Here is a 22,329-nt window from a genome sequence, read left to right as displayed (position 1 = left end):
AAGTCTGCTGATGCTAGAAATCTGGAACCAAAATCACTAACGATGCTGAGAAAGCTCAACTTTGTTTCTCTTTCCACAGATGCAGTCCGATCTCCAGCATTGTTAGTTTTTTTTATTGTAGCCATTGTTATTCTTTGAAGCTGTAATTTATCTGCAATGAGGCAATAACTATTGCGATTGGCTCTCCTGGAGAAGCCGTACATACTGCAATTAAGTGCCAAAGACAGAGTCTCGCTCTGAGCATGTCACACACTACCCTGCTCAGGAATCTTGACTGTACGAGAGCCCCGACCCGCGAAGGGTTTACCTTGCCTGTGCAAACAACATCCTGAATTTTTCATGGAGACACATTGACAGCGCGCTGTTTTTCTCGGTTGCGCTACAAGGTTTTAGTTTACAAAAGGAACACCTTTCGGCAACATGTAAGTGAACGGCGTGGTTTTTCATCTTTAACAAACTACTTTTGTTACAGACACCGAACGTCAGGAGAGACGGGGCTCGGTGGAAGCCTTACAGGCTTGCGTGGAAAATAAGTTGCAAAGTATTTCAAACATTTTCTGCTTCCACTTCTCCCGTTAATTTTGAATGGTTAACTATAATCTCGCCCTTTGGTTTTCGAGAGAGATTGGATACCTCCGGATGCGTGCTACTGCCCACTGTCTCGGGAGGCGTTTTCTATATGCTAATCCCACTGCCCTGTTTCGTTCTCCCGAGTTTTTTTGGTTGTCAGCTGTGGCGAGGCAGGCTGAGAGGTAGAAATCCGTAGTTTCTCTAGGATCACTTTGTAGCCCAAATTGCTTGTTGTAGTATGTGACGACTTTCGGAGGTAGTTGTTATTTAGAGTACTGCGAAGCATGAGTAACTGACAATGGATATAAATGATTCAAGCAGTGTGGTTTTGACAGCTTATCATTCCTATTCCCCTTCAAGAATACCAATAATGGATCAAAGCTGTGTAACTGAACTTCCTTCAAGTCTTGTTCCAACACACAGGTAAACATTTGAAACCTGATTAAGTGTAGAGTGTTGTTCTTTATCGTTATAATCTGTGTTTTGATTGAAAGTCAAACATGTAGTCCCTAAATCAGATTACCTGATTTGTAACATAGCTGTCTTATTCTCCAGTGCCTTTTAGGAAGAAGTTTCTCTGTGAAATTTTGAAGAATTTAAGTGTGCATTTAAGAATATCAACATTTTAATTTAAATTAATTTTCATAATCAAATCTTATGTTTAAACAGTTTTCTCCCTTAATTTTTTTTTTAAAAGCTCTCCTGCCGAAAATGCCTCTATCACCACTCCTTTCTCTGGACTCTGCTTTCTGCTTCTCTCCCCATCTCCCTTCTGCGTTCCAACTTTATTTCTCAGTTACTTCAGGTGTAGTCTTCATCAGTTTTCTTTTGTTTTCACTATTTTTTCCTTTCTTAAAAAATATATATGCTGCTGTTTTTATAGCCTGACTTAAAAGATGCCTGCCTACGAACATTTGAGGATAGCCATTCTTGAGCGCTTGCATTTATGAAGAATAAACTGGCCGAATGTTTTCATTCCTCACCACCGTACCTTGTACAATTGGCCCACTATGTAGTTTTAAATCTATACTCGAAACCTGTTGGTATTTATCATGTAAAGATGCTAGGAGAACTCATTGTGCATGATTGGTTGATTAGCAGTGTTTAGTAGAAAGTTCAGAAACTAATTTTGAAAATAATGTCGTGGAGATGGGCAGCCCGGGGAGAAGGAGGCCCTTCAGCCCATTGAGTTGGTGATGAAAACAAAACCCCTTCTCTTTTTTTATAAACAAATCCAACCCGTTTTATTATTCTCTTTTCACAGGTATACAGGAGGGTAGCCAGGTAAAGTGGGGTAATCTACGTATAGAGGTAGGCAAATGGGGGTGAATGTTTCTGTATTAACTAAGGAGGAGGATTTGGAAGACAGTGAGTTCAGGTAGGGCTATATGGGTAACCAGAAGCAAGTCAATATTAATGAGAAGAGACAGAGGGTGGAAGGTCTTATGCTATCCATTTGAAGTAGACTGCCGTGGGTTTATTGTGTTCACTCTCCAGAAGTGGCTGCGTGAGCTTGGCTTCACTAGAAGAGAGATCAAGTCAATCAGCAGGGCTGTAGCTGAGGCAGCAGAGAAAGGATCAGCATGGGTATGGACCAAGTATGTCCAGAGGGGCAGATAGACAGTGTATACATATCTTGCAAACCCTTCAGTAGTTGCATAGACACCTGAAGAGTAGACTATCTGTTGGATGAAAGTGACCAACAACTCTGACAGAGGCAGATGCCAAGTTTTTAAGCTCACCAGTGGGAGGTGGTGCTTTAGCACTGCTGGCCCACCACCTCGAGAGAGTGTTGATCATAAGCGGGCCGAAACTCCAGAAGACAGGTGGCAGATCAACTGATGATCCCACTGGTGATAGCACAGGACAGTTAACATCTTAGTCCACGTGTATTTTGTAACACAACGTGTTAGAAACATAGAAAACCTACAGCACAATACCGGCCCTTCGGCCCACAAAGTTGTGCTGAACATGTCCCTATCTTAGAAATTACTAGGCTTACCTATAGCCCTGTATTTTTCTGAGCTCCAAGTACGTATCCAAAATTCTCTTAAAAGACCCTATCATATCTGCCTCCACTGCCGTTGCCAGCAGCCTATTCCACGCACTCAATGCTCTCTGAGTAAAAGAAAATCTTACCCCTGACATCTCCTCTGTACCTACTCCCCAGTACCTTAAACCTGTGTCCTGTTGTGGTAACCATTTCAGCCCTGGGAAAAATCCTCTGACTATCCACACAATCAACACAAGATGAATAAAGGTTGATAAATCCCCAAGGCTGGACAAAATCTATTGCAGGATGTATGAGAAGTAAAGGAGGCCATAGCAGATTTTTTTGCATCTTCATTGGCTATGGGTGAGGTAGTAATTCCAACCTGCACATCCTTGCAATGTGGGAGGAAACTCGAGCATACAGAGGAAACTCCAATGGCCACAGGAAGATTGCAGAAACTTCACATTGACTTTGAACCTGGATCACTGGAGTTGTGAGGTGCCTGTGTTAGCTGTCCAACTGCGGAGCAAGTATAAACAGTGCGGGCTGCCTTTGGTGTAGACCATCCAACATTCACTATTCAGAAGTTAGTCTGAGCAGCGATTGTTTAATTGACCTTCAGAACATTCAATATACTGTTCAGGAAGTTACCATACATGTGTGGCCCCCTGCCTTACCAGTGGAGGAAGTCAATAAGTGTTCTGGTTCCTCTGACATTAAAGCAGAAAAGGCTACAAACACTTGACAGGTTAGATAGCAAATGTAGACCAAGAGGGTTATTGTTTCGGGTTGAAGACCCTCCCTTTCACTGCTGTAAGCCGATCTGACCCTCAATTACTTTGCCGCTTCCTCCCCTCAGCCTGATGGTTCTGTTCTCCCAGCCTCCAGCAGAGATTTGATTTTAGTTAACTCACTTTGTTATGTATCCGCTGAAATTAGGCCCACAGTGAAATTTTGGGAATAATTCCGGTCTACCGCAGTGTGCCTAAATACTTCTATTGCCAGCTGCCTTGGTGGCTGATAATGCTGCTTTTGATATTGATGCTCCATATGGGTAAAACTGCAACATTTCAATGGCCATGGTGTTAGGACCCCATCATCATTTCCTGCTCCCCAGCCACTGGCTCCAGACCTTTCTCTAACGACTATTTTGAACATCGAACACAAAACAGTACACCACAGTACAGCCCCTTCGGCTCACAATGTTGTGCTGACCGTTTATACTCTACTCCAAGATCAATCTAATCCTTCCCTCCCTCCCTCATTGTACTCCATTTTTCTGTCATCCACGTGCCTATCCGAATTCCATTCATCCATGTCCCTAATGTATCTGCCTCTACCATCACCTCTAACAGTGCTTTCCATGCACTTACTGCTCTGTAGTTTAAAAAAAACTCTACCTCTGACATCCACCCCTATACTTTCCTCCAATCACCTGTAAATTATGCCTTTGTGTTAGCCACCAGGTAAAAGGTGCTGGCCACCCACTCTATCTATGGCACTATCATCTTGTACACCTCTATCAAGTAACCTCTCATCCTCAAAATGAACCAAATCTAAAAATGAAGCCAAGATGTCATAACGTTGAGTGTCATATTTGGCACTACATTGAGTTTCTGACACATCCACACCATCAGTAAGATTATCTTTTTTATCTTCAAAAACTATGGCCAACTCAGCCTCTATTGCTGAAACTTTGGTCCATGTCTTTGTTAATTCTAGACAAGTTTTCAGTGCACTGCTGGTGATCTTGTCTTACTTAGTTCTCTATAAACCTAAGTTCATCCTGTTCCTGGTAGCTGTGTCTTAATTTGCTTCAAATTTTGTTCACCAATGCTTACCAATTATGGTTGCTGGTTCAGCAGTCCCTTGCTTTCAAATTTGTACTAATCACACTCCTCCCTATTGCTGCAGTCTCCTCCATCCCATAATATGATATATCTGACATTTCTTGCTTCAGGCCTCTTAATCAGCGGTCCCTAACCACTGGGCCGCGGACCGGTACCGGGCCGCAGAGCATATGCTACCGGGCCATGAGGAAACAAAATGAGTCAACTGCACCTTTCCTCATTCCCTGTTACACACTATTGAACTTGAACATAGGGTTGCCAACTGTCCCGTATTTGCTGGGACATCCCGTATATTGGGCTAAATTGGTTTGTCCCATACGGAACCGCCTTTGTTCCGTATTTCCCCAGCTAAGGTAGAGTGTTCCTATGAAACCTTTCGTGCCGAAATGGCATAAAGTGAAAGAGCAATTACCATTAATTTATATGGGAAAATTTTTTGAGCCTTCCCAGACCCAAAAAATGACCTACCAAATCATACCAAATAACACACAAAACCAAAAATAAATAACACTAACATATAGTAAAAGCAGGAATGATATGATAAATACACAGCCTATATAAAGTAGAAATAATGTATGTACAGTATAGTTGGGAAGATGAAGGCAAAACCGATTTGTGGGGAAAAAAATCGGCACATGCGCACGTCACGCATGCGCACACAGGTGCCCACGCAAGGCTTCATGGTCATGGTAGTCTTTCCTGGGGTAAAGTGTTCTGGGATTTGATTGCTGCTTTTGTCCCTTATTTGGGAGTGGGAAAGTTGGCAACCCTAACTGTAAAAGACATGTTGAGGTGAGTTTAACCGTACTTGAACACCGCCCCCCCCACCACCCCCCAGTTGGCTGGTCCGCAAGAATATTGTCAATATTAAACCGGTCCGCGGTGCAAAAAAGGTTGGGGACCCCTGCTATTGGTCCGCAAATTAATTGCTCCACCATTGGCATCAGTGACAGGCTGCTCACCCTGAAATAGTTTCCCTACATTACTTTGCTTCTGTATCTCTTCCTACCTTTGACCAAGCTGTTGGTCAATGTCTCTTTGCATGCATTGATTTAAACTTTGTTTAATAACAGGTCCAGTAAAGTGCCAAGTTTCTCTACATTGAAATGATTCTATAGACTTTAATACGCAATTCTGGAAAGAATTGTTATGGCATAGGAAAATGCTACTGGGTCCACTGAATCTGCTATTAGAGCAAGCATATCAATTCCAAAAATGTCTTCATCCAGAAGATAATGAATCTTTGGAATTCTGTACTCAGGAGAGCTGTCACTGAGTACAGGTAAGAATGAGATTGACACATTGTTGGATATCAAAGTGGCATTGAGGTTTTAACAAGAAAATCAGCTATGATCTTACTAAACAGTGAAGAAGGCATAAGGAGGTAATAAAGTTCCTTTGCTGCTCTTTTCCCCATAGATTTACATCTTATAATTGCTAGGGTCATATTGTTCCAATTTTATAAGTGGTCTCTTGTCTATGCTATCAAACCATGGCCTCTGGTTGCTTAAGTGGTAACACTGGGCAATAACATGATCCAGCAAGATTCTGAAGCACAACTTGAGAAAACTATCTAAGCTCCAGCGTGAATAACGCTCAGTTGGGTTATGGATATCAGGATCATTGTAACCTGCAGCCAACATTGCTTTTCCTTGCATTCTCAGAAGCAGATAAATTCTAACCTTTTTAGATGTTGATGTTGAACTTACATCAACAGGGAGTGGCTGAAATGAGTAGTGTAGGTATCTCTAAGGGGAGGCTGGACAAGCAAGTGGTGGGGAAGGAAGTAAAGGGTTATGCTGAACGATTGTTATGGATAGGACATAAACACTGGCGTGGACTAGTTAGCCAACATGGCATGCTACTGTGCTGTGTCCCAGATAATCTGGTGTAAAGAACTGCCACTTACATTGCTGTTTTTCTGCATGTGTTCAACAAACCTCATTATGTCTAATCTACTTTGACAGTGCCTTATGTTCATTGACTGAATAATATAAGTATTGGACCTTGGTAACCTTTTTAACCCTATCTGGTTTTTAACCTTCGCCAGCTGTCACATACCATGTGGTTCCATTAGTATCTAAGCGATTGATTTGTTGCTGAATAGAGAAATCTCATTAATGCTCCATGCACACCTGCCTTGTGCAAATACAATATTCACTAGCATTGGTTCACCATGGAAAGTGCAGCGCATAAGAACAGGAGGGGGTCAGTGAGCCCCTTTTAATACTCAATAATCTTAGTGACTTACATGTGATCTAACTCCATATACCCTTCATTCTGTTCTTAAAAATCTCATCCATGATTTTCTTGGCACCATTACCCATTTATGGAAGAGTATATCAAACATTTGTCTCTCCATGCATATGGAAGTATTTCCAAACAATTTATGAAATTTATTCACCAGTTCAGAACTTCCAATCCAGAAGGCTTTGCTCCATCTACTTTATCAAACAGCGTCCCTCTGTGCCAAAGTTCAAAACATTTAAAATAGCGAGTAACATAATTCAAAATAGTGAGCAAAGAAGCATACTCACTTGGAAAAAAACATATATATTGTCCAAGGGTATATATGTTTGGTGTTTACTATACATGTAGTATGTTTAAGGCTACTATCAAATTACTTCTTTCCAAATTCCAAGGAAGATACTGCATTCTCCGTAAAATTGTCATTTTATAGAGAATCTGTTTTATTCCAGTAAACATTCTGTTTCCTAAAGTGTAGTGACCAGAGTGATAAGTGATGCTCCAGGTGTGGTCAAACTGGGGCATTGTATAGCTTTGGTATAACTTGCCCACCTCTAACCAGAATGGGGTGATTTTCTGCATGCACTTATCACTTTAATAACCGGTTTAAGTAAATGAAAATCTCATGACACTTGTTCATCTCTCCTTGGCCCAGGGGAGTGGAGGTAAGTAGCAATCTCTTTAGCAATCGCAGCACATATCAGGTATTTAATGTGGGGTCTTTGTTATTCAAAGTGAGTGCAATTACACAACATTAGGGGGGATTTATTTTATCCATATACTTAGGAATTTTTGAAGAAAGCTTGATTTGTTATAAATATCTTCCTCTGTAGATAAACCAACACATTCTGGTTTGACTTGGTGTTTTGTATTCCTGCCGAGGTGAATTCAGTCCATGGCTGCTGTGTATTCACACTTACCCAGGCTGATTGTAAAAGGTCAAACAAGTTGACTCTCCACCCCAGGAATTGGATAGTGAGGCCTACTCAACAACCAGGGTCTCTGCTGGGATACTAATGAGGCTCCTCTGAAGGAAACACCCTGACAGCTTGAGACAGGAAACAATGTTGGGGTTGAGCTGATTTCAGTACTTTAAGAAAAATAAAACCCAATTTTAACAGCTTTTACAAGTCTCTGATCGGAGATCTGTAAAATCTTTTAATGTTATTGTAAATTAAAAAGACACAACACAAAATAATGAAAATATTAAAGTACTATTTAGTAATAGCTTGGAGACTGAAAATATTAGAAACTGGAGCAAAAAATAACTTGTCTTCCTCAATCTTTATGGATACGGTGTCAAGGTAGGAAAGTGGTGTTGATATTAATGATCAGCTATGATCTTATTCACTAGCAGAACAGGCTTGAGGAGTCAAATAACCTTGCCACACTTCATATTATCAGGCTGGAACTACCATTCAAATCTTGCACACCAAGGCCCCTTTGTTGGACTCCATTCAGAGTTGGAGAAGGAACAGAATGATATGCTAGTGCCTGTCACTCAACTCCTCGGACTTGCAGCAGGTCATTGTAAATCTGGTACGTGCTAAACTGGAAGTGAATGAATAACACTGGTTCCCTCATCTACCAGCCTTGGGCAGAATGATTTGGCCCTTTATCTAGCACTGCTGGATATCTGTTGTTTACATTCAGGAAATGGTTGCTGGTGTGCAAGTGAGAAGATTACCCATTTTGATTTTGCTCTTAAATTTGAGATGTAAATTTTCATTGTATATTCCCTCAAAATGAAGATGGGTGTTTTTTTTTCCCTTCAGAAGTGCTGCAGTTGAAGAATGTTCCTGAAATTTCTATCTAAAAACTGGGGCACAAACTAAAAAGGCCAACAAGAATTGTACCTGAGCCTGCTGTTGTGATGAACTAGTTTTTCTCCTTTATGTGAATGTATGGTACTGGGAGAAGCATGATTTTTGATGTTATTTTTTGGAGAGGAACATTGAGATGGGATGAAGTCTGTGATTGAGTCTGAATCAGAATCAGGTTTATTGTCATTGGCATGTGATGTGAAATTTGTTAACTTAGCAGCAGCACTTCAGTGCAATACATTATATAGAAGAGAAAAAAGACATAAAATAAAAATAATAATTACAGAATACCTCTATTGAATAGATTAAGAACATGCAAAAAAACAAAAATACTGTATATTTACAAAAAGTGAGGTAGTGTCCAAGGGTTCAATGTCCAACTAGGAATTGGATGGCAGAGGGGAGGAAGCTGTTCCTGAATCGCTGAGTGTGTGCCTTCAGGCATCTGTACCTCCTACCTGACGGTAACAGTGAGAAAAGGGCATGCCCTGGGTGCTAGAGATCCCTAATAATGGACGCTGCCTTTCTGAGACACCGTTCCTTGAAGATGTCCTGGGTACTTTGTAGGCTAGTGCCCAAGATGGAGCTGACTAGATTTACAGCCCTCTGCAGCTTCTTTCAATCCTGTGCAGTAGCACCCCCCCCCCCCCACCCAATACCAGACAGTGATGCAGACTGTCAGAATGCTCTTCATGGTACATCTATAGAAGTTTTTGAGTGTACTTGTTGACATGCCAAATCTTTTCAAACTCCTGATAGTTATAGCTGCTGTCTTGCTTCCTTTATAACTACATCGATATGTTGGGACCAGGTTAGATCCTCAGAGATCTTGACACCCAGGAACTTGAGACTGCTCACTCTCTCCACTTCTGATCCCTCTATGAGGATTGGTATGTGCTCCTTCATCTTACCCTTCCTGAAGTCCACAATCAGCTCTTTCGTCTTACTGATGTTGAGTGCCAGTTTGTTGCTGTGGTACCATTCCACTAGTTGGCATATCTCACTCCTGTACACCCTCTCGTCACCATCTGAGATTCTGCCAACAATGGTTGTATCATCAGCAAATTTATAAATGGTATTTTAGCCTAGCCACACAGTCATGTCTATATAGAGAGTAGAGCAGTGGGCTAAGCACACACCCCTGGGATGCACCAGTGTTGATCGTCAGCGAGGAGGATGTGTTATCACCAATCTGCACAGGTTGTGGTCTTCAGCTTAGGTAGTCGAGGATCCAATTGCAGAGGGAGGTACAGAGGCCCAGGTTCTGCAACTTCTCAATTAGGATTGTGGAAATTATGGTATTAAATGCTGAGCTATAGTCGATGAACGGCATCCTTACATAAGTGTCAGAATCATAAGAGTCAGGCAGAAAGGTAGCAAAGTTGTACAGCTTATTCTTCATTCAGGATGTGGGTATTACTGGCAAGAATGCCATTTACTGCCCATCTCCAACTGCCCTTGAGGAGGTGATGATGAGTCACTGCTTGGAACCACAGCAGTCCTTCTGGTAAGGGTACTCCCTTGGTGTTCCTGGGGTGGAAGTTGCAAGGCTTATGACCAAACAACAAAGGAACATCAATTCATTTCTAAGTTAGGTGAAAGCTGAGTAATTATAATATATTCTGGGAGATGGCGCACATTGCAGCCACAGTACAATGGTACTTAAAGTGAATGGATTTCAAGGTACCATTCAGTAGGCTTCGTTGTCCCTGGTGGGGTTGAAACCGAACATCAGCATTCCATTTTGGCATATCTGCATAGGCAGGTACAGAGTATTCTACCACATTCTTGACTTGTGCTTGTTGGTGGTAAAAATGCTGGTTAAAGTTTTGGGACTCTTAAGCACTGAAGTACTCCTTTGGAAGTACATGAAATAAACAGGATTGACCATAACAAAGTGGAAGGTGATCAACAGCTTTTGGTTGACGGATGTTTATAAAATAGTAGAGAGCAGGGAAATTGCAAAAGAAATTAAAAATCAAGAACACAAGATACAGGAACATACAATGCAGCCTCTTGGGGCTTCATTGCTATGCATTATTATTTCAATTCCTCTCTACTAGCCTGATTCCTCTTTATATAGTGCCTTGTCCCAATGCATTTTACCAAGATGTTCAGCCAGTTCTAATGTAGAAACAGAAGTACTCAAGCAAGCTCCTGCAAACAGGAATTACTAGACAGATGTGGTAATTGTAAACAGGAATTACTAGACAGATGTGGTAATTGCTAGATAAGCAGGTGGCACAGTGGTGTCATGGTTAGCACGATGCTATTGCATCCCTGCCCGTTGGAGTTCAATTCTGATGCTGTCTATAAGAAGTTTGCATGTCCTTCCTGTGAACATTTGGGTTTCATCCAGGTGCTCCAGTTTCTTCCCAGTTAGTAGGTTAATTGGTCATTGTAAATTGTCCTGTGATGAGGTTAGGGTTAATAGGTGGGTTGCTGAGCAGTGTGGCTCGTTGGGTTGTAAGGGCCTGTTCAGTGCTGTATGTCTAGATAAATAGTTTCAACAACATCTTCCCCTTTCACATCTGCTTGCGTGCTTGCTTATGTGTGGCGTGCCCAGTGTGAGAGGGACCATCCCAATAACCATTAGGCCAATGCAATAATATGCATGATATTTGGCTTTTCATCTGCCCTTCTAAAAGTTGTTACACTTAAATTTCTTGATACATCGCTAGGATTTACTCCAAGAGGAGCTGTTCTTTCTCCTCTCCTTTTGAGCATATGTAGCATTTTGATCTAAAAATCTAAACAAATTAAAGCATTCACAAATACTGGAATGAGATGGGTTTAAATTTTAGTGTTTTTTTTAAACTTTGTTTTTCTCATTGTATATGAGCCTTTCTGGGGAAGTTCTATCAGCCACCTTGGTATGAACTTATCAGTGCTGTTCAATATTGTCACACTGTAATTATGAGAGCCATTAATGGGTACATGTGGGCCTCCAAGTTGTAAGACAACACCACACTGCCTTTGTTACAGAAAAGGCTTCCATTCCATGTGGTCATTTGATCATGAGAAACAGAGCATTTTATACAGGATGTTGGGGAGATGTGATCTGTATAAACCAGCTGCCCCTACATGGACATTGTCTACACTCGCTGTTGCCTTGTGAAAGCAGCCAGCATCATCAAGGACCACCTCCATCCTGGTCATATCTTCTCTCCCCATCCATTGGGCAGAAGATAGAAAGGTTTGGAAAGGACGATATCTATCCCACTGTTATAAGAATCTCAAGTAGACCTTGTGTAATAAAAATGAGCTCTGGCTCTCACAACATACTTCATCTTAGCCCTTGAACCTTATTGCCTGACCGCACTTTCTCTTTTACTGAAACACTGTATTCCACAGTCAGTTATTACAGTTGTTATTGATATTGTATGTGTGCGGTCTTTGCACCTGAAAAGGGCATCATTTAAAAGAATGCAACAAAACCGTAGCACTCCCTAACAGATTGCTGAAAACAGAAGATTAATGAACTTGAGCGGTAAGTTGGCATATGGACATTGTTATATGTCTGTGCACATTATATCACAGTATGGGTTTGACTCTATGCCCAGTAATGAGTGAACAATGGGAGATGACACAATAACAAAAAAGGACAATCGCTGCCTCAACTTAAGAGATGTTTGCACCTGTATTCTTTCACATCTCTATTTTCGTTCCTGTCAGTGATGCCCAGGATGGTCTCCTTGACAGTGGCAGTAACCGATGAGGCCCTTCTCATCAGTATTAACATATCGTCCCTGACATTGGCCATCACTTCTGTTACGTACCCCGTAACTGGGTTGCCAAACCAGCAGAAATGGATCACTCAGTTGGAGTCTGGATTACTAGAACTAAGAGAGTTTTATTAAAGAAACAAGCAACACAGTACTCTAATCAAAAGGATAATAAATGCAACAGTTCAGCAATGATAAACACACATGTACACAGAATTAGGATAACAGGATCAATCAAGCTCTATCGTCGTCTAGGGATAAATGACCAGTTTCAAAGTGACGCAAAGTTCGGTTCAACTGAGTTCAGTTCAGTTCACAGTAATCACTGCCGTGGCGATGGACAGTGGGGGGAAGGAGGGAGAGAGCAAAAACGAATGAATATTCAAACGGCTTCCACACAGACCTTCGATATTCTTTGCAGTCAGCTTTCGGACGAGCCCCTTGTGATGTCTTCTGAGGTCACCGACCGTGACCCCTCCGTTTCCAGATACGATCGTTTCCCTGCGGTGAACCTGGCACCCAGGCAAGGGTGGACACACACCAGGTTCCCGCCAATCGTACCTTTCCACCCTGTGCGTCTACGGCTTGGTCCCGCGACCAGCCCTCCAAAATTCCCACCGACTTGTGGGAGATGCACCGCTTCCAGGGTCTCGTTACCTCGTGGTGTCGTGTGTCTTGTCTTAGCGAACCTGTCCCTTTTTATCCCCCTGCTGGGGTATCGCCTGTCCATCACTTCAAACAGTTCAGGGTTCAAAGGGGAGCCGATCTTGACAGCTCTCCTTCCGTCCCTTCATTAACATCTCCAAATGCTGCTCCATTGTTTTCCTTATCTCTCTTTCTCCTGAAGACAGGTGGCAGACCAACTGCTGATCCCACTGGTGCCAGCACAGGACAGTTAACATCTTAATCTATGTGTACTCTCGTCACACCCCTCACCTTTAAGGATTTTTACCGGGGTAAAAATTACAAACATGAATACATTATTTGATACACACAAATATACATCTTCATCAGCTATTTGGCTAATACAGCGAATTTTAAGTTGTCAACACCTGACGGACAGTCAGCAATCACATTTTCTGTTCCTTTTATATGTGTTATTAATAATCCCTTGAACCAGGCTCCAACTTAGCAAACTTCATAGTGGCTGAAAACACTGATGAATTGCGATCAATGTAACCTCTCACTGGGTTTCGTCCTGGAGCACAATAACAAGGGTCGTCCCATCCCGACTTAGTTTTCTCTCGCAAGGGCTTAGTAGAAGGGGTAGGGGTAGTAACCGCAGGGTTATTGCAATACTTCCTACAGTACCCCACCATCTCCAGGAGCCTTCTGAGGGCCCTCGTGTCTGTCGGGGTTGGGATGTCAGAGGTAGCCCGCACCTTAGCTTGCATCGCTGCCAGCTGCCCCGGTTTTACCACAATTCCCAGATAAGTGACCTTCGTGTGGCTGAACTCATTTTCTTCAAGGTTCACTATCAAGCTGGCTTCAGACAGCCGTATTACATCGCCAATACACACTTTTGTGTTTGTTAGCCCTTTCGTCACTGAATTACTCATTCTGTAGGAGTGTTGCTCACTGGGTTGACCTAGCGTAACAACCACCACCCAACGTCCCAGTTCCTTGCATCGCCTCAGGACAATCAAACACACGTGTGCGAGCCGTTTAATTACTTCTCCTAAAGAGTTGCTTTGTTCGGGGATTAAGGGAGAGACCGTATCAGCAGAGCTGGCCAAAACAATAGCCTTCTCCCATCTGGTCGATACCATACTCATCTTTTCAAAATAGTTTTTTTCTCTTATCAGGGGGACCCTAGCTTCATTGATTTCCGCGCTAACACCGACTAGGTTTGTTAGCATATCAAAAGCCTGTGACCGTCTCAGTTCGCGTCGGCCATAATCAATAACATCCTTCCTCCTGTGCAGCCAGTAAACCTCTTTCATGATTCCACCAACTGTTTCCGCCAGCACCTCAAAATGTCCACCGAGGGTTACCTTGTGGGCCAGGTTAAAAATCTCATCCTCATAACTCTTTTGCACCACCCCCCATTCCTCATCTGTGGGTACGGTACTTGGTCTCCCTTTCTTCCTTAGCACTTCCTCCTCCACAGAATAGCCTACTGGCTCCCTTCTTAATTCTGCGTCAGAGAGAGCTGTCTCCGCCAAGACCATCAGCCCCTCGTCTCGCTCCTGCGCCTGCACAAATTCCTTCCTGGCTACTGCTAAGTCTGTCTCAGCTCCACACATCAAAGTTGCTGGTGAACGCAGCAGGCCAGGCAGCATCTGTAGGAAGAGGTGCAGTCGACGTTTCAGGCCGAGACCCTTCGTCAGGACCTGACGAAGGGTCTCGGCCTGAAACGTCGACTGCACCTCTTCCTACAGATGCTGCCTGGCCTGCTGCGTTCACCAGCAACTTTGATGTGTGTTGCTTGAATTTCCAGCATCTGCAGAATTCCTGTTGTTTCTGTCTCAGCTCCCTCACTACCTCTTGTTTCACTACACTCCGTTTCACTTTCTACCTCCTCCTGGTACATCTCAGCTAAATTTACTTCGGCAGTCCCGTGATGAACCTGTGAGTCCATGGGCGGGGCCTCAATGCTGGCAGGCTGACCTGTCAATCTCACTGCTGGGAACACGATTCCCCCGGCGACGTCATTACCGAGCAAGACTTCCACGCCTTTCATCGGTAATTCGGGCCTCACCCCGATCGTGACTAGTCCAGAGACCAGGTTGCTTTGTAGGTGTATCTGGTGCAAAGGGACTGCCTCTGTCCCTTCCCCAATACCTCTGACCTTGACCTCCCCAGTGTGGGTCTCTGAGCTAAACTCTAATACGTTCTTCAATATCAATGACTGACACGCTCCCGTGTCTCTCCAGATCCGCACTGGAACTGGTTTTAGCCCCTCCTTCACTGACACCAATCCAGCCGAGATAAACCTCTCGCACCCTTCCTGAACTTTGGCAGACCTTTCCTCTCCTAGTGGTTCGTTTACCAGCTCAATACAGCCAGTCAAGATTGCCGTTTTTCCTTTTCCCGTCTCCTTTGGGGCAAAGCACCTGGACGCAAAGTGTCCAACTTTCTCACAATTATAACAGACGACCCCAGGAGACTTCCTACCAGACTGCTCCCGGTCTACCTTATCCTTCTCACTAGTCCCCGGCTTACTTTCTGACTTTTCTGGCGGACTCTCCCCGCCGTTCTGACTACCCTTCTGGTAGCCTTTACTCGGGGCAAACTTCATTTTATGAGTCAACGCGTATTCATCCGCTAACTTAGCAGTTGCGGCTAATGTGGCTGCCTCTTTCTCATCTAGGTAGGGTCTCATATCCTCAGGGACACAACCTTTAAACTGCTCAATCAGGATCAGCTGTAGCAGTCTGTCATAAGCCCCCTCTACCCCCTTCGAGGCGCACCAACGCTCACAATATGTCTGCATCTCATGGGCAAACTCTAAATATGTGCGGTCCCACTACTTCCTCGCATTCCGGAACGTCTGCCGGTATGCCCCCGGGACCAACTCATAAATCCTGAGGATGGCCTCTTTCACCACCTCATACCTCTGGGCATCTTCCGCGGACAAAGCTGAGTAAGCTTGTTGGGCTTTCCCTTTCAGTACACTTTGAAGCAAAACAGCCCATTTATCCCTCGGCCAGTCCTGACTTGTAGCAACTTTTTCGAAATGGAGAAAGTACCGATCCACATCGGTATCGTTAAATGGGGGAACCAGCCTAACCTCCTGGGTCGCCTGGAACCCTCCACCTTGGTTCGGCACGGGCCCCTGCTCTGCCCTTATCTTTAACTTCTCCAGCTCAAATTCCCTTTCCCTCTGTTTCTCCAACTGCCTCTCTTCTCGCTCCAACTGTCTCTCTCTCTCTCCTGCCTTTCTAACTGTTTCTCTTTGAACTGTATTGCCTGTCCATCACTTCAAACAGTTCAGGGTTCAAAGGGGATCTTGACAGCTCTCTTTCCGTCCCTTCATTAACATCTCCAAATGCTGCTCCATTGTTTTCCTTATCTCTCTTTCTCCTGAAGACAGGTGGCAGACCAACTGCTGATCCCACTGGTGCCAGCACAGGACAGTTAACATCTTAATCTATGTGTACTCTTGACACACTTCCTACTGAAGTGTTTATCTTATGTTTGACCTCTAGCGCTAATCACTCTGGCCACCTGCCCAACTATGGGTCATGTTTCCCCACATTACAACAGCACTGGGAAGATGCGCAAAAGGTGATTGACTGGTTCAGAAGTCTGCAGCAGAAGGGAAGAAGCTGCTCTGGGCTTTTAAGCTCCAGCATTAATTCTTGTGCCCACCTCCTTCCAGAGAGTAGTCAGTGCTGTACTTCTGTAGGCCAGTGACCACTTCGTGCAGCATATTTCTATAGAGGTGTTGCTGAGTTTTAGAGGTAGCACTCTTCTCTATGTCACTCACAGTTCCTAGTCCCAGTCCAACAACCTGAGTACAAGTTCCAGGATGATACTTCAAAGCAGTACTGAGTAATGTGACACTAAACCCTTTTGAGATCATATGAAACATCCCCGGAGTTCTGACTAATATTTATTGCTCAGTAAAAGCCTAAAGCAGATTAATTGATCATTAATTCATTGCTACAATGGAAGGCATCCTATACTCTGTCCTGTAAGCATATTTCCTACATTTTACAAGTACTTAATTAGCTTCAGAGGTTGAGAAATGTAAGACTTTTTATTACATGTGGGCGATCTGCTACTCGGTTTGCTACTGGATTCTTGTAAACAGAGCCAAGTCTGTACTTTTAATAGCATTTGAAATCCAGTGTTCTGATCATGAACATTTATCTCACCAAACAAGTGAGACCATCCATCAGTGTGTATGTAATCTTGCACTTTTAGTGCAGGAGGGAGAGCCATACCGAGCACATTAGCCACATCTTCCACTGTTTAGTTACATTGTGCCTTTACTAGAAGTATGTACAAATCAATTGACTCTTACATAATTAGTAGCAGCACTAAGGATTTTAAAACCCAGAACCAGCAAAAACATTAATTGGATAACAAAGGGGGTAATTTAGGAGATTCTGCTAATCTGTAAAATAGACCCTGGAAAGCTCCTATTCAAATTGCCAGTGTATGAACATCACTAATGCTTAAAACTTGCACCTTGTGTAAAACATGACTTTTCTGTGGGCATCTGGATTCACTAAGGAATTCTCAATTGATTGGGCTGCTTTCCTATAACAAGATTAACCCATTAACACCTATGCTCCAGAGACCTTTGACCATGTTAATCAATATGAGTTGGATGGAAACACAAGGATAGAATTCCCCTTGTTCTCACCTACAACCCCACAAGCCACTACATCCAACATTTCATTCTCCATAGCTTCCGCCGTCATCTCCCTCTCCACAACTTCTGCCATCTCCCATCAGCAGGTAAATCATCTCCTCCTTCTCTCTCCTCTGTTTTCTGTAGAGATTGCTCTCTCCATGACTTTCTTATCCATGTGCCCCTCCCCAACAATCCCTCCAGGACTGTGCTAACTCCTTACACCTCATCCCTCCATCATTCAGGGCCCTGAACAGTCCTTCCAGGTGATCAGCACTTCACATGTGAATTCATCAGTGCCACTTATTGCACCGAGTGTTCCAGTGTGGCCTCCTCTTCATCGGTGAGATGTGATACAGATTGGGGGAATCGTTTTGTTGAGTAGGTTTGCGCCATCCACTGTAACAACCAGGATCTCCTAGTGGCCATCCATCTTGATTGCACTTTCTTTTCCCGCTCTGACACGCCTGCTGTTATGTCCTCTACTGCCAAAATGAGGCTAGATGTATATGAGAGTAACAACACCTCATATTCCATCTTGGTCATCTCTAACCTGATGGCATCAACTTCAGTTTCCCTAACTTCTGGTAATGACAACACTGTCTCCAACAATCCCTGCCCTTTTGTACCCCCTTATCCGTCTTGCCCTTTTGCACACTCTCTTTCCTCTTCTCTCACCCTTTTACCCACTCATCACCCACATCTCCCTCAATCCCACTTCTTTCCCTTCATTCCATATCTATTATCCTGTCTGATTAGATTCTATCTTGTTCAGTCCTTTGCCTCTTCCACCTATTACATCCCAGCTACTTCCCTCTCCCACCTCCCTACGTACCTTCCCCTTCTCACCAGGATTCATCGATCACCCACCAGCTTGTGCTCCTCATCCTTGCCCCATTCTTTTATTCTGGCTTCTGTCTTTCTTTCTAGCCCTGATGAAGAGTCTCATCCCAAAGCATTGACTGTTCATTTCACTCTGTTAATGCTGCCTGACCTGCTGAGTTCCTCCAGCATTTTGTGTCTGTTGTTGAATTGGATGGAGTTGAAAGGATAATGACTGGGGAGTGGGATGGCTACAGACAATACAACTGCTTATTCAATTGCATATGCATACACAGTGTAAGGTATGCTTAATGTCCAATTCCAAAATATTGGATGTTAGTATAAAGTTCTGTCTTTTACATTATTCTAATTGTATGTTTTATTGCCTTTTTGACAAGTTTCTCACTTTTTTGGAAGACATTGATTTGTGGCAAAGCATGCTTTCTTTAGCAACACAGAGACTGCAGATGCTGGAATCTGCAGCAACAAGCAATACGCTGGAAGAATTCATCAGGTTCATCAGTACTTGTGGGAGAAAAAAAATTGTTGACATTTCTTGTTGCAATCCTGATGCAGGGTTCTGACCTGAAAAAATAGCAATTCCTTTCGTTCCATAGGTGCTACCTGACTCACTGACTTCCTCCAGCAGACTGCTGTTGCTCTGTGATTTCTTTGTACAATAGACAATAGGTGCAGGAGTAGGCCATTGGGCCCTTTGAGCCAGCACCGCCATTCACTGTGATCATGGCTGATCATCCACTATCAGTATCCAGTTCTTGCCTTATCCCCATAACCTTTGATTCCGCTATCTTTAAGAGCTCTATCCATCTCTTTCTTGAAAGCATCCAGAGACTTGGCCTCCACTGCCTTCTGGGGCAGAGCATTCTATATATCCACCACTCTCTGGGTGAAAAAGTTTTTCCTCAACTCCGTCCTAAATGGCCTACCCCATATTCTTAAACTGTGGCCTCTGGTTCTGGACTCACCCATCAGCAGGAACATGCTTCCTGCGTCCAGCGTGTCCAATCCCTTAATAATCGTATATGTTTCAATAAGATCCCCTCACAGCCTTGTAAATTCCAGAGTATACAAGCCCAGTCGCTCCAATCTTTCGACATATGACAGTCCCGCCATCCTGGGAATTAACCTTGTGAACCTACGCTGCACTCTCTCAATAGCAAGAACGTCCTTCCTCAAATTTGGAGACCAAAACTGCACACAGTACTCCAGGTGTGGTCTCACCAGGGCTCTGTACAGCTGCAGAGGACCTCTTTGCTCTTATACTCAATTCCCCTTGTTATGAAGGCCAGCATGCCATTAGCTTTCTTCACTGCCTGCTGTACTTGCATGCTTGCTTTCAGTGACTGATGTACCTTGCCAAAGTGCTTGTACTTTCTGGATTATCTTAAGCAGAGAATGGTGCCTTGCTTCACCATGGAAGTGAAACAGCTTGAACTTTAATGTTGGGAGTATGTTGGAGTCAATTGTTAGGGATGAGGTGATGGAGTAGTTGGTGCCACAGGACAAGATGGGACAAAGTCAGCATGGTTTCCTTCAGGGAAAATCCTGCCTGACAACCCTGTTGGAATTCTTTGAGGAGATTATAAGTAAGATAGATAAAGGGGATGCAGTGGATGTTGTATATTTGGACTTTCAGAAGGCCTTTGACAAGGTGCCACATATGAGGCTGCTTACCAAGTTAAGAGCACCTGATATTACAGGAGTGTTACTAACATGGTGGGGGCATTGACTGATTGGAAGGAGGCTGTGAGTGGAAACAAAAGGATCCTTTTCTGGTTGGCTGCCAGTGACTAGTGGTGTTCCATAGGGGATGTTGGGACCACTTTTTTTAATGCTGTGTATAAATGATTTAGATGATGGAATAGATGGTTCTGTTAGCAAGTTTGCAGATGAAATGAAGATTGGTGAAGGGACAGGTAGTGTTGAGGAAACAGGTAGGATGCCGAAGGAATTAAATTAGGAGAATGGGCAAGAAACTGGCAAATGAAATACGAACAACAGGAATTCTGCAGATGCTGGAAATTCAAGCAACACACATAAAAGTTGCTGGTGAACGCAGCAGGCCAGGCAGCATCTCTAGGAAGAGGTGCAGTCAGGAAGGGTCTCGGCCTGAAACGTCGACTGCACCTCTTCCTGGAGATGCTGCCTGGCCTGCTGCGTTCACCAGCAACTTTTATGTGTGTTAAATGAAATACAATGTTGGAAAATGCATGGTCATGCACTTTAATAGTAGAAATAAATGTGCTATTTTCTAAACAGGGAGAAAATCAAGGAATCTGCGATGCAGAGGGACTTGGGAGTCCTTGAGCAGAACACTCTGAAGGTTAACTTGCAGGTTGAGTTGGTGGTGAAGAAGGCAAATGCTATGTTAGCATTCATTTCAAGAGGTCTAGAATACAAGAGCAAGGATGTGATGCTGAGGTTTTATAAGACACTGGTGAGGCTTCACCTTGAGTATTGTGAATAGTTTTGGACCCCTCATTTTAGAAAAAATCTGTTGGCATTGAAGACGGTCCAGAGGAGGTTCACAAGGATGATTCCAGGAATGAAAGGGTTATCATACGAGGAACGTTTGATGGCTTTGGGTCTGTACTCGCTGGAATTCAGAACAATGAGGGGGATTCTTATTGAAATCTTTTGAATGTTGAAAGGCCTAGTCTGAGTAGATGTGGAAAGGATATTTCCCATGGTGGGAGAGCCTAGGACAAGAGGGCACAGCCTCAGGATAGAGGGGCACCCTTTCAAAACAGAGATGCAGAGAAATTTCTTCAGCCAAAGGGTGGGGAATTTGTGGAATTTGTTGCCACATGCAGCTGTGGAGGCCAGGTTGTTGGGTGTATTTAAGGTAGATATTGATAGGTTCTTGATTGGACAAGACATCAAAGGTTACAGGGAGAAGGCTGGGAACTGAGGTTGAGGAGGAGGGAAAAAAAAAGGATCAACCATGATTGAATGGCGGAGCAGACTCGATGGGCCAGATGGCCTAATTCTGCTCCTGTGTCTTACGATCTTATGATTGCTGAATCGCAATAGGGTTTGGGAAATTAGGATGCTTTTAAAAATTCTTACCAAAGAAAGGAAATTTTACTTAATATAAGAACTTTTGTTGCAATGTTATTGTGTTTTAAGAAACAACCGAATTAGTTGGAAGAAAGCCAATTTGTGCATTAGTTGAACTTGTGCACACGAGATTCCAGACACAATTGGGAGGAAACAATGCTGATGTTAAGACTATAAGACTTGGGAGCAAAATTAGGCCATTTGGCCCATTGAGTATGCTCTGCTATTTGATCATGGCTGACTTATTATCTCTCTCAACCCCGTTCTCCTACCTTCTTCTCGTAACCTCTGACACCTTTACTAATCAAGGATCTATTAATCTCTGCTTTAATTATTCCCAATACGTTGTCCTCCACAGCTGGCTGTGGCAATGAATTTTTCAGATTCACTTCCCTCTGCCTAAAGAAATTCCACCTCATCCCTATTCTAAAGGGACATCTTTCTATTCTGGTTTTGACCACCCCACTATAGAAAACATCCTCTCCACACCCACTCCATCTCGTCTTTCAATATTTGATAGGTTTCTCTGAGATCCTCCCCCATTCTCTAAACTCCAAATAAAAGCCCAGAGTTGGCCATAGAATTTGGAACACGGTAAGATCATAAGATACAGGAGCAGAATTAGGCCATTCATCTCATCAAGTTTGCTCCACCATTCCCTTATGGCCTTTTTTTCCACACCCCCAACCCCATTCTCTTGCCTCTTCACTGTAACCCTTAACCACCCCCCTTGCCAATCAAGAGCTTATCAACGTCCACCTTGAATATATCCATTCACTTTGCCTCCACACCTCTGGAAAGGAATTTCATAGATTCTCCTCAAATAAAAAAAACAGCCCTTAAATTTACATCTTTCTTCCATGAAGAAAGAAAATTTGCATCCAAGAATATTGAAAGATATTGTAAACTAGTA

At 43.4% G+C, this 22,329-nt stretch overlaps 1 protein-coding gene across 5 annotated transcripts in view; it reads left to right on the top strand.

Moving 5' to 3' along the window:
- The first annotated feature begins 251 nt into the window (after positions 1 to 251).
- Positions 252 to 22,329, top strand: part of arhgap28 (Rho GTPase activating protein 28) — a 227,636-nt gene continuing 205,558 nt past the window's right edge. For 2 of the 5 annotated variants that reach the window (XM_072259275.1, XM_072259336.1), the window contains exon 1: positions 721 to 993. In XM_072259275.1, the coding sequence (XP_072115376.1) occupies positions 869 to 993 (125 nt within the window). In that variant the 5' untranslated portion in view covers positions 721 to 868. Of the gene's footprint in view, positions 423 to 719; positions 994 to 8,064; positions 8,200 to 22,329 lie in introns of those variants that run through there. The other 3 variants (XM_072259280.1, XM_072259306.1, XM_072259288.1) reach the window with 3 other exon arrangements.

The sequence above is a fragment of the Mobula birostris genome, chromosome 1 (genome assembly GCF_030028105.1).
Source record: "Mobula birostris isolate sMobBir1 chromosome 1, sMobBir1.hap1, whole genome shotgun sequence".
Classification (NCBI taxonomy): domain Eukaryota; kingdom Metazoa; phylum Chordata; class Chondrichthyes; order Myliobatiformes; family Myliobatidae; genus Mobula; species Mobula birostris.
The sequence above is the reverse complement of the archived record's forward strand: the minus strand, read 5'-3'. Positions and strand labels throughout refer to the sequence as shown.